Source organism: Nyctibius grandis, chromosome 5 (genome assembly GCF_013368605.1).
Source record: "Nyctibius grandis isolate bNycGra1 chromosome 5, bNycGra1.pri, whole genome shotgun sequence".
NCBI lineage: Eukaryota > Metazoa > Chordata > Aves > Nyctibiiformes > Nyctibiidae > Nyctibius > Nyctibius grandis.
Window position 1 is genome coordinate 86,405,666 of NC_090662.1, and position 22,482 is coordinate 86,428,147.

At 38.9% G+C, this 22,482-nt stretch overlaps 2 protein-coding genes across 8 annotated transcripts in view; one reads left to right on the plus strand and one right to left on the minus strand.

Moving 5' to 3' along the window:
• Positions 1 to 416: 416 nt before the first annotated feature.
• On the minus strand, positions 417 to 14,772 carry GOLT1B (golgi transport 1B). Of its 2 annotated transcripts, none has more exons than XM_068401332.1 (5): positions 14,644 to 14,772; positions 9,804 to 9,895; positions 7,801 to 7,979; positions 4,348 to 4,429; positions 417 to 2,987 (listed from the first exon to the last, which is right to left on the minus strand). In XM_068401332.1, the coding sequence occupies exons 1-5, from the start codon at positions 14,666 to 14,668 to the stop codon at positions 2,949 to 2,951; spliced, it is 417 nt and encodes a 138-aa protein (XP_068257433.1). In that variant the 5' UTR covers positions 14,669 to 14,772; the 3' UTR covers positions 417 to 2,948. The 2 variants fall into 2 exon arrangements, with proteins under 2 accessions (XP_068257433.1, XP_068257434.1); XM_068401333.1 differs by lacking the exon at positions 14,644 to 14,772 and adding an exon at positions 14,082 to 14,334.
• Positions 14,773 to 15,076: 304 nt separating this feature from the next.
• Positions 15,077 to 22,482, plus strand: part of RECQL (RecQ like helicase) — a 38,010-nt gene continuing 30,604 nt past the window's right edge. For 3 of the 6 annotated variants that reach the window (XR_011048318.1, XR_011048316.1, XR_011048317.1), the window contains exons 1-4: positions 15,112 to 17,242; positions 18,648 to 18,845; positions 20,745 to 20,924; positions 21,807 to 21,913. Coding sequence is in view for 2 of the 6 variants with exons in the window: in XM_068402506.1 (XP_068258607.1) it covers positions 17,227 to 17,242; positions 18,648 to 18,845; positions 20,745 to 20,924; positions 21,807 to 21,913 (501 nt within the window). In the remaining 4 variants the exon portion in view is untranslated. Of the gene's footprint in view, positions 17,243 to 18,647; positions 18,846 to 20,744; positions 20,925 to 21,806; positions 21,914 to 22,482 lie in introns of all 6 variants that reach the window. The other 3 variants (XM_068402506.1, XM_068402507.1, XR_011048319.1) reach the window with 3 other exon arrangements.

Below are 22,482 nucleotides of genomic sequence, written 5' to 3' on the forward strand. Positions count from 1 at the left end.
CATGCTCGTATCCTTGAGCTAAGCTGAAAGCACAGGGACTAGAACCTGCTCTAAGTTTAGATGAGTGCCCTTTTTCTCCTAAAGCTTCACGGTTACTTCCTCAGAAAGGAGGTAGTTTAACAAAGAAACTATTTCCCACGTAACTGTAGTTTCCACACTTTGTTGTGGTGTTTGAAACTGGAACTTGAAAAACTAGGGAGATGTTTATGTTAAAAGGTTTATTGTAAGAAAAAGACAAAACCTTTCCATTTAAGATTAATCAAAGACACTATTTACTATGAAAGTCACAACAGTGCAAGATAGCCAAGCAGTAACAGCATGCACTCCCCAACCTTTGGGAAACTAGTCAAAACACTTTCTTAAAATGTGCATGTAAAGAGACACAAAGACAAATTATAGAAAAAGGTACCCATTTATTCAAGGTATGACAAGGATATTTACAGTATTCATTTGCTCAGAATAAGATCCATTCTCATGATTTTTAAAGCAGCAATTATAAATTACATTTAAGAGGGGAAACGTTCTAAGCATGTTTCTGTTAAAGATATTTTTATGACTACAGAAACACTTTAAGGCTAAGTCATTTTGACCTTTGCTGCCACCCACATTTATCTTGGCAAAACTGTATCAAAGACAACATTACCTTGAGGGATAAAGACTATGCTAAATTCAACATACAGTTTTGTTCCCTCAGACACTTTTCACAACAGTTCACATCTAACAAAAAATGACTTTTGATTTAAAACAATTAATTAAATAGAAGTGAGATGAACTGCCTATACTCTGGCATTTCAGAGGGCTAAAAGATCATATACAGCAACACATCCATCACCTCTGAAAAATATCATCAGATTTCTTGTTGATGAAGCACTTCAGCTTACTGAGCTATTTGCTTTCAGTCAGAGCTCCATAGTCATGTGGTGTAATCCACCTTTCCCATCATGTTACTTTTCAAAAGACAGGAACAAAAATCTTCAGGTAGCTGACTTCTCATGTAAATGATGAACACTGTCTGCTTTAAACAGTACTTGATTCCCACAGTACAGACTAGTGCTCTACCAAAGCCAACAAGATGAGTTTGCTAAACTGCTGTAGTGTTATTCTCTAGTCACTTTAACACACAACAAACCTACAGGAGCAGTTAAAATTGATTCATCTCTTGAGGTAGAAGCCACAAGTCATATTTAGTCCCGTCTGTAAACTATAACACACATGCCATCAGGCAAATATAGCCAATTTTTGTCATTTATAAAATAAACCCACTGATTTTTCAGATGCTATTCATTGTAAATATAATAGCATTTTTTCACTGAATCATTTTGTGCCTGTTTGAGAAGGAAGCAAATTAAACCTTGGGAACAGCAGATTGTGGCTATTTATACAGTTGTTATGAAAATAAACCATGTCTTATATAAATAAACTTCGTAGCAACTTCCAAAAGGGTTGGTCTATGAGGATTCTTATTAAAAGTTGTTTTGGAAAATACCAATTTTAACTGCATAATAAAGAAAAAAACCCCAAACAGTCACTAGACCTTTAAGACTACCTAGTTACTGAAATACTAACATTGCATTTCGGCTATTTTTCAGGATTACATTTAAGGGAAAGAAAGTTAAAAACAACAGAACCCCCCAAGCCTGCACAAATACAATTTACTTTATGACCACGTTTTGTTAGGTGAGGACACTATGTGAAAGTGCACAATGTGTAACATTCCAATAGAAGCAGAAATGTGACTCTTGCATTAGTAGGGGACACTTATTCCAGGTTAGCTAAGAATCTCATAGCAAAGTTGCTGTGACTGATAGAAGTTTTAAGTTATTTGAAAGTAACCCAAGAAACAAGTTACAAAACATATAGAGATTGGCACTTGATCTTTTGTTAGCCCCATTAGCTCAATTTTCTCCCCAGAGACTCACATACACAGAACTTCAAATTTTCATTTTATTACTGTAAAAAATAAAAGTCAATTTGTAGTTCCAGAGTAAACAAAGAAACCCTAGCTTCAACCTATTTAAAAACAAAGGTTCAAATTTTGACAAGATCTATTTCACACGGTTCATGTCAGCACCTTAACCAAATGCATTTTTCTGTGAACTAAACATATTTCACAAAGTTTTCATGTTAGTGACAAGGGGCTACATTCTCATCTGGATGCACGTGTAACATGACTCAAGGCGAACAAACTGGAAGGAGAGCAAGTCAGTTTCCAGAGTTCCCTGTTGAGCTCTACATGTTCAAAACCAACACTTAAGACTGAAGTTATTAAAGATTGACCTTTTGCATATTCCAAAACAGAAGGCAGATACAATCAACTTACATTTGGCTTTGAAACATTAGGATAACAATGTTTTATTTCAGCCACATATTTACAAAAATGCTTACGACAGAACCGTATTAGGATTTCCTTTTTTTTTTTTTTTGTCATAATACGCTTGAAGATGAATAGTCATCTTAACCTTCATGCAAAGACGCATCTCTTGTTACACAAGAAGTTTTCTGTTTTTTTTTTCTTTCACTCTGAGGATAGCAAGCAGAGGGTTGGATAAGTTTGGGTCACCCTTAAAAATGTAGGCCCGTTTGCTTTACTGCACCTTCAAAATAAGGAAGTAAAGTACAGGCACCGTTAATTCCACAAGGGTTCATCACCTCTGGCATGTTTTCCAAAACCAACAAAAATAGTCTTGAACAGTTGTAACATGGGTTATTCCACGACTTTCACCTCTTCAGTTTACTTCCTGAACTCTGGAGTTACTTTCCTAAAAGCATACTTGCTGAGCTTCTTTTCTAATGTATATTGTTGACTATACATTTTAAATTAAACTGTTATGTAAAGAATGTAACAAGCTTTTCCTTTGTACACAACATAATCTTTGTGCTGAGTACTCTTCAAAAGGATTTTATAAATAATACGATAAGTTTAGAATCAGTCTTCTGCCCTCTTGTCATTATACCATGTTGTTGCTTTCTCCAACTTTATCTACAAGCTGTAGAAAAGAAGAGAAAAAGGTTTTAAGCTGCATGACATTTATGTACAGTGAAGCTACTCTCAAATATTACTCGCTAATTGCACAGTTAGTATGCAACTGAAAATGAGTCAAATAGTACTCACCAAGGTCTCATAATTTAAGTTTGTGAAAATTAAAAATCTTACAACATTGCAATTGTGCTTCTGCATGACATGTTTTTCTCATATAGACATTAACGGTGCAACATGAAGATGCAACAGAATGAAAAAGGAAATAGAAGAATGCAGATAACACTGCTAGCTTAATGATTAAAACAAAACAATACAGTATCAGCCACACATGCATTAGTAGACCAAGTAAGATATTTCAACTGACCATTACTGTGGATTCTCTTCTGAGCCTACGTAGGCTTTGAATAAAACATTAACAATTATCTTTTTAAAACAAGATTTAACCCCCATATGATCAAATTAAATGTGACTAAGTAAGATCAATTGACAAACATTCAACTGATCACAAATTGTGAGCCAGAACTTGGCCTAAGATTGGAACATATGATCTTGAACACCGATTTTTAAAAACCAGACTGTATACATCTAAGTTACACCCCCTATTAATTTTTTAGTAGTAGCTATTAAAACTGTTGCTTTCAAAACTAGTGTTAAAAATGCTTGGGTTAAAATACATACAGAAATTAGCACAGTAAAAGTAGTTGACTGAAACACCCTAGATTACCATCTTTCTGGCACCTCTTAATTGTCTTCAAATCCCTGGCTATTTGGCTAAGAAAATGGAAAACTGCATTTGAAACAATCCAAATCTTAGTAAATATCAAGACGAAGTCTGGTGCAGTGGACCTTACTAAATACATCTGACGAATGATTGTACAACATGAGAGTTTCTGGATTCACCACACAAGCTGCAACTTAACATTGAACTAAACCCTTTGCTTTTACAGGCCACTTTTCATAAATATATCCAAATACTACACAAAGAAGAACAGTGTCCTCCTCATCGTACAGACAGGAGAGGAGGCACAGAAGAGTGGCATGGTTCACCTATCTGGTCACCGAGGGCCAAGAGCGAAGCAGGAAGTAGAACCCTAGCGTTCTGAGTCACAATCGAGGGCTCTTTCCACTTCACAACAGGTACACAGGGGCAGCTTCTGCAAAGGTGTCCTTTCATTCCTTTTACATCTAGAAGTGTCTCACTGGGAATGAAGGTGATCTGTACGGTGCAAGAACTATACAGGAATACACTCAGAGTCGCTGCTCTAAAGTCATTTTTGCTGTATTTCTGATGAATTTCTACTACTGCTGTAACAATGGAATAAAAGCAGTACAAGCTTCAAATTTTGCATGAAGTACCGAACACTTACCGAGCTTATACCAGGTAAATTCAAGAGATATCCAAGAACTGGAACTCTTCTAATAAAGCCCACCACCACAGGAAAGAACCCCCTTTAGGTAAGATATCAGAAGATTGTATTAGTTTTTATAATTAAGCTATTCTCATATTGCTATAAAATAAAGAAATAGAAGACATTTTTTAAACAAAGATGACATAAAATCTTGTCGCTTGTTAGCGGCACATTAATTTTACCAATTATATCAACATACATTCAGCCTAGAAAGGAGAAAACCAGGAAATAAACACCTGATTTTTAAATTGATTGAATTTTCTTCATAGCTGGCAACCTCAGTCAGCTCTTCAAAAAATAACTAAAGAAAGAATACCCAACTTAATCAACAGAAACGATGTGCCCAACTAATTTCTCAAAATTACCATACATATTTTGAGATAATTTCTTTTCACATTATAGGAAATATATTCCTGCAATACCCGATGTAAAAACAACTGAAGTTAATTCTGAATGATCTCCTTTGAAACTGTATATGGTACTCTTCACATTAACTAAAGAAAATAAAGCATGATAGAATTGTGTATTCACTTATTTGACAAATTTATGTAAAGTGATAGATTTGAATCATGAGCCGGGGGATGCTGCTTAGCACAGCTGCTATGGTGCAGCCCCCTGCTCTGTCCACTTCAAGTCTGCAGCAGGAAAACAAATTTTCTACAGCAGTATTTCAGCTGTTTGCAATCAACTGCAATTCAGCTGGTGGTGGCATTCTGAGCCACCTCTTCTTGAGCTAAACATTCCTTGCGTAGAATAAGGATTAACGTGTAACCAGACCTCAAGCCACAGTGAAACAGTAACGTTTCACAAGTCATCCTCCTCTTCACTACACTGGTAAGAACTATTTGCTGGATAATATCAATACCAGCAAGGTTTTCCTGGAGATTTTATTTTTTTTTAAAGACCAGATCATTTCAGTGGTCCAGTAAATTGAGATGCAGGGCACACAAACCACTTGTAACAGATTAAAACAATTCATTTTAATTTTTAAGAATGAGGACTAGTCAGTATAGGCAGGATAATACTGGCAGCCATAACTTTGGATGCCTGTAATGTGAACACAGCTCCAAAAGCAGCTGAGAGTACAACAAGAGATACTGTCCCATACTAGCCTTCTCCATTGAATGCAATCTGAGAATGCGCAAGTATGGCAAAAGACTAAACTACTGATGGGAAACTTGTGGCAACATGTTAAATGCAGGCAAGAATGCAAAGACATTCTAGATTTAAACTGGAGTAAAATAATAATTGTGTCTCTCTCACTTCAGTCAGATGTATCTTTAAAAAAAAATCTTTGCAATCCTGTCATTTGTTTAAGTGTTCTTGGTCACCAGTACCTAACTGTTGCTTTGTGGACAACAGGGGCTCTGCAATTACTGCTACCGGGCATATGAAAGGTGACTGTGTAAAAGTAGTCTAGATGCACAAGACAACAACCTACGAGTAAAGATTCTAGAGGGATCTGAACACCTAGTGAAACTGGTTTAGTGGCCTAAAAATGAAGAGGCTGAAAAAAATACAATACAGTGGTTTACATTTGTACTATCTTAGTCCAAGTTGAAATAAAGTTATAGAACTGCTAAACTGCACTTGATAAATACAGAGGTTTTTCTATGGCAAAGCCTGGTAATCCACACAGGATTACACAAAAACGCCCATCCTCACAACATACTGCCCTAACAAATCCAAAGGTGTACAAGTTCATCTGATATTCCTTGGGCCTAAGAAAATTATGTACTTCAGAGACCAACGATAACCAGGGAAGTTTTCTGTTATGCAACTGAACAGCAGGATCCCGAGGCATCATACAAAATGACGCTTGAGGAAAGGCTCCATTTTTAATTTATTCAAAAAGGAGCAAGTTGCCAAATCACGATAATGGTTGAAATGAACAAGACTGAAGCAAAACTAAAAGCTTTGTTTGAAGTAGTAACTAGCTAACATTGTAGCAAGGGATTTAGATTCTAAGAACTACTAAGCACTAAAAAAGATGGTCTAGAGATGTTTTAAATTAAACCAGATCAGATACACATTCACACCTGAAATTATCTATCCCTTGTTGATACTCTTCCAGCTAAGGGATAGTCCTAGTGACCTAGGGATAACTACTGATCTTCTATAATCTCTTCAATGTTATTTTACCCTGCTAGCCCCTGGCTAGCACCAATAGATAATCCATAACCATACCTGCTTAGACATAGTTATTTCTAATTCTTCTGAGATCTTTTAAAAGAAGTGTTTGGTTGGAAACACTCTCTACTTACTTTGTACTAGCTGATTAAACCCAAGAGCTACATGCAAGAAGTGACAATGTATTCAGTAAAATACTGTGATTTTCACAACGCTTGTAGTGATAAGAGTTCAGAGTAGTACAGAGTAGAACAATAAGTAGTATATATTAAAAGCCAAGTTAAGATTTTTTTTTCTAAAATATTTATATATTTTACCTAAACTAAATATGAGATTAAGATACAATTTTACTGAGTTGAAAAAAAGAGCGCTATGAAAACAGTGGTTTGCTTTTGATTAACAGGAACTGTATTATTTAGCCAGCAGCTGAACACTTTGAAAATATTTTTGGGCTCTGTTATTAGATTAATAAGTATTAATGTTAACAGTCTTCATCCAAACAGAAGTCCAAGAACAACTAAAAGCCTCCCTTACTAGCATATTTTGTACTTAATTCCATACTGAACTATGGAACTTTAACCATGGAAATAAAGATAAGATATAGATATGCAGGTTGTAACAAGTCAAATCCTTTCACCATTACAATTGCATTTATGAAGAAGTTAAATGGCACATTGTGAAAGCTATAACATGTATCAAGATTGCTGTTCAAACATGAAGAATTGTCACCTTTTCTTAACTCAGTCCAGATAATGCTAACCAAAACCATCAGTTCTGACTATTCTAGGGCACAAGTATAATGAAACATGACAGAAAACATCTTTTTGCTGGGCTACCGTAGTAATGAAATGGTAAGGTTACAAACCTAGGATGTCTGCAGCCAAGTATTTTGTCCCATTTGTTGAAGAAAAGAACAAACTCCTCACTGAAAAAATACTAAGGGTCTAAGTTGCCTTTTTTATGAGGAAATATTTAAACTTTGCACTGCTAACAATTTGGGGTCCCAGATATTTTGAAGCTTTCCAATTCTTTGGTTAGACATAAAAAACATTACTAAAGTTAGTTTGGTATATGCCTCACAAACATTAGCAGATTTGAGTCTTGGAAAAATACTTACCAACTTTCTACTTCTTGCAATGTGAGTCAACAACTTTATATAAAATCTATCAAAAATAAACATTTAAAGGATGCCGCTTTGTCAGCTGTGATGCAGCAACACTAAACGAATACATTTAATCCTAGATACACCAAAACAGGAAGGTATTTTGAAACAAGTCTTACCTGAATAATAGGAAGAACCCATAAATCTCAAGGATCATTCCTATTAAAGGCCAACCAATGAGAACTATGAGCACACCACCCAGGAAAAAGCCCGTTGCTTTCATTTTGTGTTTTTGAAAGAAGAATCTAAATGTTCTTTCTAAACCGATAACAAAAGACAAGCCAGCCACAAATAAAACCTAGAAAAGACAAAAACCAACCAAAGAAAGAAAATAGCTAATTACATTCCTAAGTTTAAGATGTAAACATACACTCTACAAAATTAGATTGCATTTCTTGCACAACTTCTTTAATACCAAAAGATAGCTGGTGAGAAGGAATGTACTAGTGATTTTCTTTTGTAAAGTCCAACTTAAAGCATTTGTAGCTAGCATCCAAAACCCTTCTCTCAGCTGCTTAAAGAGTCTACCTTTGTGGCCTCTGACAAACACAATCATGTCAAAAGACCTGGTGACAACTGTTGTCTGTACTGTAACAGAAGCATGATCATTATCCACAAGCAGTACTGATGCTTAGTACCACTGCCAGCAAAGGTTCCTAAAAACTGAGAACAGATGTGTTACAACAGCACCTCTGTTCTGTACCATGGACATCTTCATTAGCTTGCACTGATCTGCTGAACAGTGCAAAGCCAAAAAAGGAAAACAGGTAAAAAGCATTATCAGTTATCTTAGTTGGTTTTTTTTTTTTTTAAACTCTGTTTAGTCTGTCTACCATCTACTAGTTCCAGTATAGACTGAAAACTATCACACTAGTCCCAACTAGTTAGAACTCCTTTTAGTGTCCTTTAGCAACAGGACTTGCAATTATTTCAGCTTGTAAGCATACATCTGGGCATCATTTTTGCTGAAAAGGGGATTTTACTCAAGATTATAGGTTAAATTTAAAGTTTTGCATGTCGTTTAATAAACCACTTTCTTGCCACCTTTTCCCCTTTCTGATATCACTTTTTTTTTTTTAAAACTTTCCATAAGGATACAGTACCTTTTCTTATATTACCTTTAGTTACCACATAGCCTGTCATTGTCTCTTTCTACCTATGTGTTCATCATTTTCCCTAAACAGGACCTTGTATTTCCACCTTACATTAGGAAAAGAAAAAATAAGCATTATTTTATATTTTATTTTTCCACTATATACTTCATTGATGGTTCAGAACAATGCTTCAACTAATGTACCCAAATTCAAATATACGTTTTCAAATCTTCCTTCAGTGAATCTCAGTATTTGGCTCTGCCGCCACAGATGAAACTGATCAGTTTTGACCACAGACTTAAAGGCATCAGCAGAAGAGGATGCAAACCTCTACCAGGCTGTGCTCTTGGCTGGCTGGTGAAGCTGAGAAGAGCACAGACACAGATTATTATCACATTCAGAAAACACCCTGTCATTTTATATTTGCTTTGAATTGGGAATTTTGTGTACCACAATTGGGATTTATTTTCTGTCCTGCTTTAGGTGAAAACTTTGATCTGGTAAAAACTGAAGACATTAAATGTCTCTACTATGAAAAGTGAGTGGTTCTTCTAAACCCAGACTACCACTAATTCATACTTCTTTCTTCCCTCATAAAGCACAAAGCAGCCACATTTGCTAGTGTGTACAGAACAATTCACTATTCTTATCCAAACAGACAATTAATTTGACAGTTGTCTTACAAGATCACAAAAAAGAAAGCATTAGTAATGACCGCCAATCTAAAAATCTCATTTACAGCAGCATAACAACTGTTGAACAAGCTGCTGCTTGTCTGTCTAACATACCGCAGGCCTGACCTGGAGGTACGATACTTACATTGATGTGAGCTGCTCTAACTTTAACTGGAATAAATAATTCACTCCTATCACTGAGCATAACTCGTCCTCTATATCAAATTGCCACAGTATTTTTTGTGATCCAGTTTCAAGTTGATAGCATATTGTTCTATTTTTAGTTTATTTTTAATATCTCATATACTTAATTCTAAGCAGTGCAGAACCTAAGATTAAACAGCAAGCACTTACATTTCCAATAGCCAAAAGAGCTTTGTCAAAGAAGAGTATCATTCCAAAGAAAAGGAAAAACACTCCAAAGCCTGTTAGTCCCATTCCAATCTCTGAAAAAGAAACAAATTTAGGCATGTAACAAAATATGGTACCAGGAAAAACTCAGCCACAGAAATTGTGAAAAACTTAGAATGCAAATTGTGAAAAACTTGCAACGTGCAATCTACAGTCATTTTAAATTTATAGAAAAACTCATATTATGACCACCTAAAAACATTCCTGAGTGTACAAATATAGTGAGTCTTGTAGACAAACTGTTACTTCAATAACAGACAGAGAGATCTTTGGAAGCTGCTTCTCAAGAAAATACATATTTCGAACTATATACTGAAATTGAATGCAACAGAAAAAGCATGATGCATATACACATACGGCATAGACATTCCTTTTGATTTACTGCTAGCATGGAGAAAATGATTGTTTTGTGAACAGATAAAGAAACTTTGTTTTCCATTTGCAACTTTTATCCCATTATGTTTACCACAGTAATATAAGTACCCTGGTCCTTTTCATCCTCCTGAGACCTCACATTCCACCTCCCATAACCTTGCACAGCAGTCCCACGTCCCTCAACTTCTGGACTGAACACAACTCAGATTAATGCTGTAGGCTCTTTCCAAGTTACACACGCACTGACAGCTATTAAACACTAGCTTGCATTTGCAGCCAGTTGTCAGTTTTCACAAAAGTAGTAGACGCTAAATATCTTTGTGTTCTGCCTGTCTGTAAAGGTTGCTCAAGAAATACTGGGAAGGCAAGTGTAGGATGGAAGCTTTGTTTGTCTGAGAAACTGGGCTAGAAATGTCAAGCTATGATTAGAGCTACCATCTGACAATAGATTCTGAGGTATCTTGAAGACCATACTTAGAAATACATCCTACTTTTCAAATTAAATCTCTAAGGCCTTCCTTTGACTCTCATGCAGACCGAATAAGAGAGAAATAACAGGAATAGCAGCAACACAGCTGCAAAAATCTTTGTATTTATCCATGCACTCACCCTCACATTATTGCTATCCCTGTGACCAGAGAATTTAGAAACCTACAGGATACATAGAAACAGCTAGCAAAACAGCTGCAATGCTATAGACAAGCTGGCAGCCCAGTGTGTGTCTGTGCGTGTATATGAGTTCATATTTTGAAGATCCCAGTAGTTTTGCATAGTCTAGCCTGAAACAAACAAACAAAAAACCCCACCCACGCTATCAGAGCCTTCACTGCTACTGTTAGCCAGATCTACCTAAATGTATTTTAGCTGGACTTTTGACTGCAATGTAATCCACTCGATCGTGTACTGTTGCTTGAAGAGCTCAAGAGTAACATAGCATCATTCTGCCTATTTCAGAATTTCCATTTAGTTATTGCAAAAAAAAGTTCAAAACAGCTCAGGGTAAAGAGATTTGTTACAGCAACATTCAACTTCCCCAACTTTTGTAAAGGCTCATCTTTCAGCAAGGTTGCAGATCACATGGTGTTAAATCTGTAGTTCTATAATATCCGCTGCCACTTTAAACTTTTGCTATGAGCATTTTAACCACTCAGAATTAAAGCTACCAAGTAACCTGCTACAACTGTTTTAGTGCCTATTCTCAATACTTAGTTAAAATGAAAAATGGAATTGCAAATTGTATTTTCAATGAATCTGCTGACTGAAGGCAATATAACAAGTGCAATCTGCCCTTTTCTCTAGTACTCTTTAATTTAGAACAGCAGAAACAATCTGTATTCTGGAAGGAAAACACTTGGCGGCAGGACTCCAAAGGAATTACCAGCTGCCAGTAAGATAAATATGGAGTTGTGGGAAGCGAGTATTCATTCCTCCCACAGACACAGCACAAAGTAGGGGTCTAGCAAGAAGGCAGAGACCAACTCCCAACAGCTGCTGCAATTACTACTCTGACACTTCTCCTGTATTCACTTGAAACATGTTTGTAATCACCTACTGCTACAACAGATTCAGATTCACTTTAGAAGTCAACCATATTCGCTGGTTAGTGGAGGTAAAAGAAAAAAAAAAAAGGAAAACCCTTCTCATAGTCCCAAAATTACTGCTGAAAGAAGATAAGTAGCCTAGGACGATCATTCTCTGTTGCCCGTATCTCAGTAGAAGGTATTACTGACTTGATTCATATCAGAATCTGGAAATATATTTGACTATCATTCTTAAGGGAAGAAAAAAAAAAAAGCGCACTGTCATTTTGTACATAATCTTCGCAACAACGAACTAGGAATGCTTATAGAGGGTGTGGACTCTTTTTAAATGCTTTCACTTGTCTTTCACCTAGCCTCCTACATGGTTGTACTTGCTTTCTCTTTCCTAGGTGTATCAAACTTCACCTTTGGCTGCTGCTGTTACTCCTTAGCTGGTGCTTCAGTGGTAACCCCGCCATGACAAAGCCTAGCTGAAAGTATAGGGCAAACAAACAGATGTCACAACCATGCAGAAACTCATGACAAATAGGGTCACTGAGGGAGTTGTTTCCTGATTTCCTTGTACTTTTTGTAGCCTAATCCAGACAGCAAAATCATTGAGTCACCATCCCTGGAGGTCTTTAAAAGACATGTAGATGTGGAGCTTAGGGATGCGGTTTAGTGGTGGACTTGGCAGTGCTAGGTTAACAGTTGGACTTGGTGATCTCAAAGGTCTTTTCCAACCTAAACAATTCTATGATTCTATGATTCTCCTGCACCAGAATAGCCTTCCCATATTACTCAAATACAACATTTCAATGCCTAGAAATGCAGAAACACATACTAGCCATGTGACATTTACTCTGGATTTTTTAAATTATTGTGATTTACTGAGAAGAGGGAGCAATGCTTTCTCAATGTTTCTGCAGAAATCCTGTAAGCTCTGCAAGAGTACTTCAGCATTGTATCAAAACAGCTTAGTAAATATTAAGACTTAAGCTTAAGATACATTGCTTATGAAAATTCAGGGAAGACAATACACATCCTCTATCTTTTGTGTACAAAATAAGAATGGAATCATGCACTACAGGCTCTCAGAAGACAAAAATGCGGTTTATAGGTGATGAAAAGGTTGAATTTTTAATTACTATTATTTTGCTAGTAGTATTTTTTACTATTGAAAAATCAATTTGTTTGGGAAAAACTAAGTGCGTTCTTCTGTGATTACTGGTGTTTTATAACTTCATTCAATGAATCACTTAAAAAATGTTCCAGACTATAGCTGCAAATTTAACTTTCCAAACATCAACTAATGCAGTGGTCCTCTCCAGGTATCTATAACTCTACTCCACTACCGTCTCTACAGCGAACTCCATATTTTTCCAGACAGCAGTGAATTTAAAAATATCTGACGAAAGATCTTCAGAATTTCAGAAAAACAGTGAAAAAGCTGAAAAACCCTGCACTCCACAGTATTTTACTCACTGCTCTTGGCTCTGAAAGTTAAAACCAGCAGAGCCAGCACTGGAGTTAGCTGAAGGTCCCAAATGAGGAACTAAGAAAAGAAAAAACAGTGAACAGATCTCCTCTTTCTGAAGAGATTTTTCTTTTTTTCCCAATGAATAGGCTGGAAAGAAGGATAGGGGAATGGGCAAAAGCAAAGCCCATAAGGGTTTGATCAATCACAAATCTAAAAATTAACGCCAAGGGTTGGTACCCATCCCAGTAACAGAGCACGGCACCTGAATTTCTCAAGAAATCATTCACCTTGACTGCTGCCAGCCTGCTTTTCTGCATGTCTTCATCCTTGGCCTTGACTGGCTCTCCAGTACCTGCTATCCAGTTAAGCTTAGTTCTTTTAACCTTCTTCACTACATCTTTCACACTTACTTTACCACTGACACTGAGGTCCTTATCAAGCAGGTTCGTTTCCTTTCATGGCAACCACGCCAGAAATGTATCATACGTGAGATGTTAATTTAAATCAAAGACCCAACATCCTCCTTTACCTTGCGGTTTAAACTCTTACGAACCCCTTTAATTTGATTTCTTTCTATTTTCCCTGTCAGCGTCTCTATTTCCAAATATTTCTATTCAGTGAAAACAAAACTACCGTCACATACAAGTACTTCTTTTTTCACTTCAGATTGAGCGTCTGGTCCTCACCTTAAAAGCCCCTCAGCGTCACCCGCAAACGCTCAGTGCCACAGCAGCAAGTTAAGAGAAGCACAGCAGAGCCTCTGACATATAACTAGGTGAGCCCAAACCACTGACGTCCACCCGGAGGCACACTAGAAGACTTCAGCTAACTGTTACTCCTGCTCACCGTTCAGCTTTCATTCATTCTCGCCGCCACCACGCCACAGCAGCCCTGACAACACGGAAGATCTCGCAGCCCAAGACAACGCCTGCTGCAGCGGCGGCACCGGTGACAGCGTCCGCTAAGGAGGAGGGAACCAGCCCCACGTCCCATCTCACCTCCCGTTTCACCTGGCAACTCACGGTACCGCCGCCGGACCCGAGGCCGGGGTCAGCGCGGTTTTAACAGCCCTCACGGAGCGGCGGTGCCGACAGGCGCGGCCAGGCGAGCGCTGGGACCCGAGCGGGCGCGGGCCGAGGAAGGAGGAGAGCCTTCCGCAGGGGCGCTCCGCCACAGCGGCCCGGGCAACCGACTGCCGCCGCGAACAAAGGGCGAGGGCCCAGGCGGGTGGGGGACCGGCGGGCCAGGCCCGCCCCGCGTTGCTCGGCTGCCACCGGGCCCTCAGCCTCAGCCCCGGCCCCAGCCCTCGCCTCCTCGCTCCGCAGCTCGGCCGCCTCCAGCCCCGCGGCAGGTGACCCACTCCGCGCCTCCCAGCGCGGACTGCCGGCGGCGGGGGGGCGGCGCTTACTCTGGGTGTCCGAGAGGGAGATCATGGTGGCGGCGGCGGGGCCGGGGGCGGCGGGCGCGGGGCAGAGAATCGGCGGCGGCGGCTCCAACAGCCACGTCTTCCGGAAACACGCAGCCCCCTTCGCCTCGCCGCCGGGTGAAAGGGGGCCGCCGATTGGAGGGGCCGACGCCAATCAGCAGCCACGTTGTTCGCGCGTTGCGGCTGCGCCCCCGCCCGTCTCGGTGCCCGCCTCCCTCTCTGCTTTCGTTAAAGCAGACGGGAGCAGCGCGGGGCCCCCGCTGGTGATTGGGGGAGAGGGGATGCACGTGGTCACCCTCGCGCTAGTCCTCTCTTGGTGATTGGCTGAGAGAAGCCGGCAGCGGAAGAGGTGGAAGGAGTGGGCGGGGCCTGAGAGCCGGCCGTGGAGGTGGGGCTGGGGAGCAGCGGCGGTGCCGGCGTGCGGGAGCGCGGAGGCGGAGCGGGGCCGCGCGCCCCGGGACGGACTGTTGCGGCGGGGCGGCGCGCGCCAGGGCGGTAATCGTCGTGGGGGAGGAAGCGGGGGAGGAGGCGCGGCGGTGGCCGGGGCCGCTGGCGGCGCGGGTTTGCCGACCCCGGCCTCCTCCGCCTGTGTAGCCCCAGCAGCCCCGGCCCGCTGCTCCTCCGCCTTCTCGTGACGGCTCCGCCACGGGCCGCTTGGTGCATTTCCTGCCCGCGGCTGGTGTTTGGCGTGCGGGTGACGGACGCTGAAACAGCCGGTGTAAATACATCTCCCTGCTGTCGGTTGGGCTTTTCCCCCCTCTCTCAGTGAGCTGTTTTTAAGGCGGCTTTTCAGGGTTTTGCGGCTGGATGGGGGGTTTGTACTACTGCTAATGCGATGCACCGTGCTTGTGCCATTATTGTTGGTTTTATTCCCTAATTTAAAGGGTTCTTTTGTTTGATGATGCTCTGTTAACATCACTTCTTCGAGTTGGGACTGAAGAGCTTTAATTCGGAGGCTGGATAGGCGGTGGGGTAAGAAAGCTCCCAGTGCTGGGATGCTGATTAAATCTGTGCAGGGTGGAACGTGGTGCTGGTTACTAACTTGTCTGTTTTAGGCACGGCCGGTGTGTACGTGCTTAGAGGCCTCTTTTTCCTCACTTGTGGGCTATTTAGAAAGGGCTGTGATGTGACAAATTCACAGGAATTCAGCTGGTTTTACAGGGGGGTGAAACTGCCTAATGGGCAAGATGCTTCCACTTGCCTTTTGTCCACAGTGGTTTATAAGATATGAGTTCATCATTATTCAGTTTGTTAGGAGCTGCACTTCTGAGGAATCAAATGGTAATTGGGGGTCTTTGTTGGCAGTGGTGGTATAGAATAATCACAAGGTGTGCTGGCCTACTTCTTTTAGAGACAGGAGCTAAATTAAAGACTTCATTCTCTTCCTATTCCTTGGCTAAGAAAATGGCTTATCAGCCTAGTGATATTTGTGAGGATTGTGTTTATGGGGGGTGTGTAGAAGTAGCGTATTGCATTTACAGTGTGTCCGTGTCATAGCTACTGATTTTTCTGGATGTCCCTAGTTGCTGTGTACTTTGGGGACACTAATATTTCCAAATGCTTTTGTGCAAGTGGCAGGTGGTATAAAGACAGAACTGTGTCACTCGAATTATGTAGGCGACCTGGACACTGCTGAGTTATCTTATACAATAATTAACTTTTTTCTGAAGTGTGGGCCTTTAACTTATTTCTAATTATAGCCTCTTCTGGCAAAGTCAGTGTTTTATTCACACATTCTTTTTATATATATCTTCCCCCCATTTATAGGAATGCAGTAAAGTATTTGTTATGTTAGGATCAGCTTATAGTGAGAGTCCGCTGAATTTGTTCCCTTTCACCTTCCCTCAGATTTGGCTCCCATGTATGTAATAAATAGTTCAGAATTCAGTAAGGGTGAGAGAATATCAAGTTTCTCGAGTTTCATATTATTAGCATGTAATACAACAAAGAATGTTCAAAAAATTAGCCAATAAACAGAATTCTAAGTTCATCTTAGCGATGATTTAGTCAAAACCAGTCTACCTTCTCTGAACCAAACTACCTTTCTACTTCCTCCTACAAGATCCTCTAGGTGTTGTGGCTGCTTTTCTAAGGGGCGCAATATAATTTGTTCAGACTTTTCTGTAAAATAGTCTTCGAAGAGATGGGAAAAAAAAAAAAGATAGGTCAAAGGTAGGTGAATGGCTGGTCTGTATTAGACCGTACCTCTCGCAGAAAATTATGACTTGGTCAAAATTCATTTGGTTTCATTTAGAAGGCTGGCGAGCTGTAGCCTTAGGAATGGGTTGTGAGTTGGTTCTGTCCCTTTTGTAGATGGGAAGAAGTGTGTTGTCATCTAGTTGGACATATTTATATAGGCAGGTTAAATGAACCAGTACTTAAACTGTTATATTAACACCTCCTATACTAATGAAGAATCTCTTGCAGTAAATTTGTTCTAAGTTTAGGATTACTCATGAAATAATGTTCCTTTTATTTATGTATTTATTTATTTTATTTTATTCTTAGTGACAGTTACCTGGTTAAGTAAGATCTCCTAAGGGTAACGTTTTCTAATCTCCAAAGATGGCAGCTGTTGCAGGTAATCCAAAATTATTATTCTGTGTCTTCATTTTGCTGTCTTTTAGCTAACAGGCACAATCACCTGATGTTATTGATTGTTATTTATATGAATTTAATGTATGCAGAAAAGAGTTTGTAGAGTCTCTGTTATTATACTTCAGATTTGAAGAAAAAGTTCTTTTACTGGATAACTTTTTGTTTCTTAGATAAAAACTAAAGCAAAAGCAGGTTTGTCAAGGAAATTTCTTGGTTTTCAATATTTTTAAAATATGCTTCATATTTTCAGATACTTTCAACTCTTTTCTGCTGAGTAACAGTGGGCGTTTAGGAAGACACATATCCCCATTTTGTGCCATTTGCAATGAAGATGTCTTTTTCCATACTGTATGTTTTTGCTTTTGTAAGCAGATTATCATATCTGCTATGCTTAGGCCAAAATCGCTTATTTTGTGGGGCAGTGGCGGGGAGAAGACATTTCTTCTTATGCTTTTCTGACCTGGCTCTGAAATATTGATACACACTTGGCATGCTGTGATATGTGTTAATTTTTCTTTTAAACCCTGCAGATTGGATTGTAGAACACAATCAGTAATTCACACAGGTGCATATAAGGATGTAAAGAGGCAAATTCCTGCCAAAGATTCACTTATGTAACCCAAGCTTTTGTAGAGTATTTGCTTCAGCTTTTTCAGATCTGAAGAATGGTTTGTGTTTGCAAAAGCTTTTGTCCTCTGTGCTCAAGCCTTGATGTTCAGCAGATCCTCTGGTTCTGCATAGAAGGGAGATCTGGGTGCATGAAATGTAGGTTTTTGCTGATGTCCCTATTACCGTGTTCAGAAGACCTTTACTTGCTGAGATTGATGTTGCTTCTTACATGTAAATGCTTTCTATTAAAAATGTTTGAATGTTGTGCTCACCTTGGAATTGGCTGGAGTACTCATCTTCATTGTAACACAGCAGCTTTAATATCAGGGCAGATGCAATATGCTTCTCACTGCTCAATGTGCATCTGCAGAAAAGAAAATAATTTCAAGTGTTTCTCTGGAAAGGCACCGCTTTTGAGAAACTGGATTGTGATTTTTTTTTTTTTTCTATATTAATCAACACAGGCAATAATAGTGTTGCATATCTCTCATACACTGTATTAGAGATGACAACTTACAGTATACCTGTGTATATAAGACCTACTAATATAAGAAATACGTTGTTAAGCTTTGCTAAGTATTTTTACATGGCATATACAATATTAGTTGCTATAATCCTATCAGTGGACCTGTCAGGCTGACTGTTTCTCTAGATGCTTTTGGTTTGTGTTTAATTTTGATTGTTCTCGTGTTTCATGTATGAAATACAGTATCCTTTAAAACTAGCATGAGCATGTTACTGTAGTCTCTATTCTGCCTTCACCTTGCTTTTCCCTTCAGTGCTAGAGGAGGTACTGGTTTCCATTGAAAATGAGCTGCAGGCAGTGGAGATGCAGATTCAGGAGCTTGTGGATAAACAGCAGGAACTCATTGAAAAGAAGATGAGGGTACAGAGTCTGATAAAGCAGTCCTCAGGAGACCTGGAGGCAGGTGGAAGTAAAGACACCGAAACCTCAGCTGAGACATGGAATAAAAAAGGTTTGCAGAGTCAAATTCAAATAGTCTAACATAGAAGTAAACTAATTCAGTAGTGGAAAAATGTGTTCATACAGAGTTTTGTTTGCTTAATGGTATTGTCCTATTTCATTTTCTTCAGCTGGGTGACCTGCTATCTTAGTTACACAGGGTAATCTTTGTTCTTAACTCCCTGGATATTCCTGAGTACTAATCTGAGCTCTTCTGAGCAGAGTTATCACAAGAATGGCCTGTTATAACTAGTTTTATTCTTTTCTTGTTGCAAAGTCAAGACTTGATTTGATTTGCTATAAGAATCCCAGAGTAAATCTGGATTTATTGCAATACTTATATTCCCTGTTTCTTTATGTTCTGAAAATAATTACCCTGGATCTTTTCAGGATTTAATAGTAACAGTCTTGCACTCGTAAAGTTACTTCTGACTGTCCTTGTGTTTCTTCTTGCTTGAGTGAGTAGGACGTTGGCTGTTTCTGCCGTGGTTTATGTAGCCTCACTGTCTTACCCAGTTATGCAAATTGGATGCTGACTGCCAAAAGTAACGTAGAATATATTAGCGTGGTAGAGTTAGTCCAAGCGGCAAGTGCCCCATGGTGGTGTGAGGGCTGCTGTTCTTTTGGAAGCGCTGTCTTTCAAGGCAAACATTAACTGAAGTCCTGGTTAGCTGGTGGGTCTTGACCATGTTATGCCTAGCCAAATTCAATTCAGATCTTTTTATTTTATTTTTTTTTCCCCTCCCCTTTTATTTCACTTGCAACTTGGAAATGCATTGTTAGTTTCTGCCTGTATCTATTGTATGTATTCTCTTTTCTGGCTTTTTTTTTAAAATGAAATTAATTTTGTAGTCTAATCCATATCTGTCTGTGTTTGAGAAGTGTTATGCATATGTAACAACACTGATACTTTATAATGGCACGTTGATGCTATTGAACAAATCAATTTGTTTTGGGTGGCTCCTGTGCTTTGGAAACTAACATCTTTGCAATCAGATGCTGTGTACACGTTGAACAAGAGCAGCAGCTAAATTTGGTCCCAGTATAAAGCTTACTGAAGTCAGTGGGAGGCTTTTCGTGGTTTCAGAGCGCCTTGGATGTTGGCTGTGATCTCTGTAAGTTAGGAAGCAATGTCACCTCAAGTACCAAAGTTAATTCTTGCATTGCGTGCGGCGTAGCCTGGAGTTCCCACAGTTTTTCTGCATTTTAATTTTAATAATATGAAAATGGTTGGTATGCTTCCTGATGCATCTGAAATTTAAGGTTTTACAGTATTATCTCTTTAAATGGTGTAGTCTTTAGCTCTATCGAAGAAAAGAAAAAACTGTTATAAGCATGTTGGGGTGATTATTTTGGGGAAGATTAAACTTCCCACCCCCACCTTTTTTTTTTTTTTAATACATGCTTATTATCTCTGGAATATATCGAACAAATGGTAGCCCTGCCTTCATTATACTATTGTAATCACTGTGTTTGAAGGAAGCATTTGGGCAACTTAGTAGTGAGACTGTTGTAGGGCTCAGTGTCTGGTTTTATTTATTTTCAGGTTGGGCTTCTCATTTCCTTTTAATTTTGGACTAATCAGTCAACTTGATCATTAGCACATTGAAGTTCTTCATCTGCTTTTGAGTTTCTAGCATTAGCTCACATTTATGTGCAATAGGAGCTTTAGTTTGGAGGTGGATTGTGTTTACATTTTGTAGGGTTTTTCGAAGGTCCACCTTAGAAATAAGTTTATACAGACTCAGATTGTGTGTAGCTTTTTGTGTGCCGTTATTGAATCTTTGAACACTTTCCTAGATCTAAAATTGTATTGCTTCCAGATTTAGTTATTGTATATGTAAATTGTCCTTCCTCCTTATATTTTAACGAACTTGATTATGAAACGTGTTCGTTTTTTTTCCCTTAACAGATTTTCCATGGTATGAGAAGATAAAAACTGCACTGCAGAGCAAGTTTAAACTCCAGAAATTTAGGTCTTTGCAACTTGAAACAATAAATGCTGCAATGGCAGGAAAGGATATATTTCTTGTCATGCCTACAGGTGGTGGAAAGAGCCTTTGCTATCAGTTGCCAGCTGTCTGTTCTGATGGTATGTAAGGGATAAACAATGGGATATATTTTCTCCCTTTTATAGTTATTTGGAGAATGAACATTGTATTGGTGTCTAATATCACAGTGTGGAGAAAAAAAAGAGCAAAGATATGAGAGAAAGATTTACCAGAAATATTTGCTGTGCTCTATTTTCTCTGAAGATGCAATAGCAGCTTTAAAATAGATGTGCCTTTTAGATGTGATTTAATTTAAATAATTTATCTGGGTTCCTTTCAATATGTTATATTATTAAACACTGAAAGAACTTTTTAGAAGTTTGCCACTATTTTTTTTTCTTTCTTTCCCTTTTAATTCAATATACAGACTGTAAATTATTAAACTATGGTGATCTGTTATTTGTCTGTTCCACTCTAAAGTTTTAGCCTGAGATTATTTGGAAGAGACTTTGCATATTAATTTTAAAAAAATAAATATCCAGTTTTAGTTTTTAAGCTTTTTTTTTTTTTTTGAAAAATAACCCATCCAGTTGCATGGAAATTTACTTATTAACAAAAACCAAATTTACCAATACCTAGCATTGCTTAGTTGTGTGGTAAATTAGCACCTCAGGACACAGATGTGAATCTAACTTCCTTTGTTTTGTGTATTAGTTCTTATACTCTGTTGCAGCTCAGTTGTTTGTGATCTAGATTCTAAGAGAAGGTGCATGTCACAGGCAGTTGATAAGAAGTATCCTTGTGTGACCTAGTGCTCACTTATCAGCTATCTAGGAGGGGAATCTGCTACTGTGTATGAAGCTTAAGCTCACGTTTGGCAGTTCCTTTCCTTCAGAACTGGGCTGACGTGTTAGTAAAAAGTATTACAGGAGATACTTGTGACATCTGAACTGTTCAGTTTGCACAATGATTGATTCTTACAGGTTTCACGCTCGTGATATGTCCTTTGATATCACTTATGGAAGATCAGCTCATGGTTTTGGAACAGCTTGGTATTTCTGCAACTTTATTAAATGCCTCAAGCAGTAAGGTATGTTTAACTGCCAAGTCTTTGTGGTTTTTGTGGTATGTGCCTATGTCTTGCCTCTGTCTATGTTATTTATGAATACAGAATGAATGAGAGTTTTATCAGCTAATGCCATTCGATCAACAGTATCTTGCCAGCTACGTGCTGTGATATGGGTAACATGAATAAGTATCTTGCGTTCTTGTTTCAATGGCAAGAACGCATGTAAGCCAACACCTTTCATGGAATAAATAAATTTCATGGGGCTATTTAGAAGATGTGAAGTACCTTTGGCTGATGTGTGTTGTAGATTTTTACTCGGTTTCTAGACTTAAAAGATTGGAGTGGGTGGTTTTTGTCCGCTAGTAACATGTTGAGCAGTGCAGGCTTGTACATATAATTATTTATCTTACTTTAGGATGGTAAGCTGTTTGATTCAGAGGCTAAGAAGCAGCTTATTTCCCAGTCTGTTATTGGTCAATTGCTTTTTACAGTGAAATATGTTTTCCTGATTACCAGGAGGCCATGGTCATTAACTTGCACGTGACACTGGATTTGATAGGTTAGTGGCTTGATGCAATGTGCCACGCTTG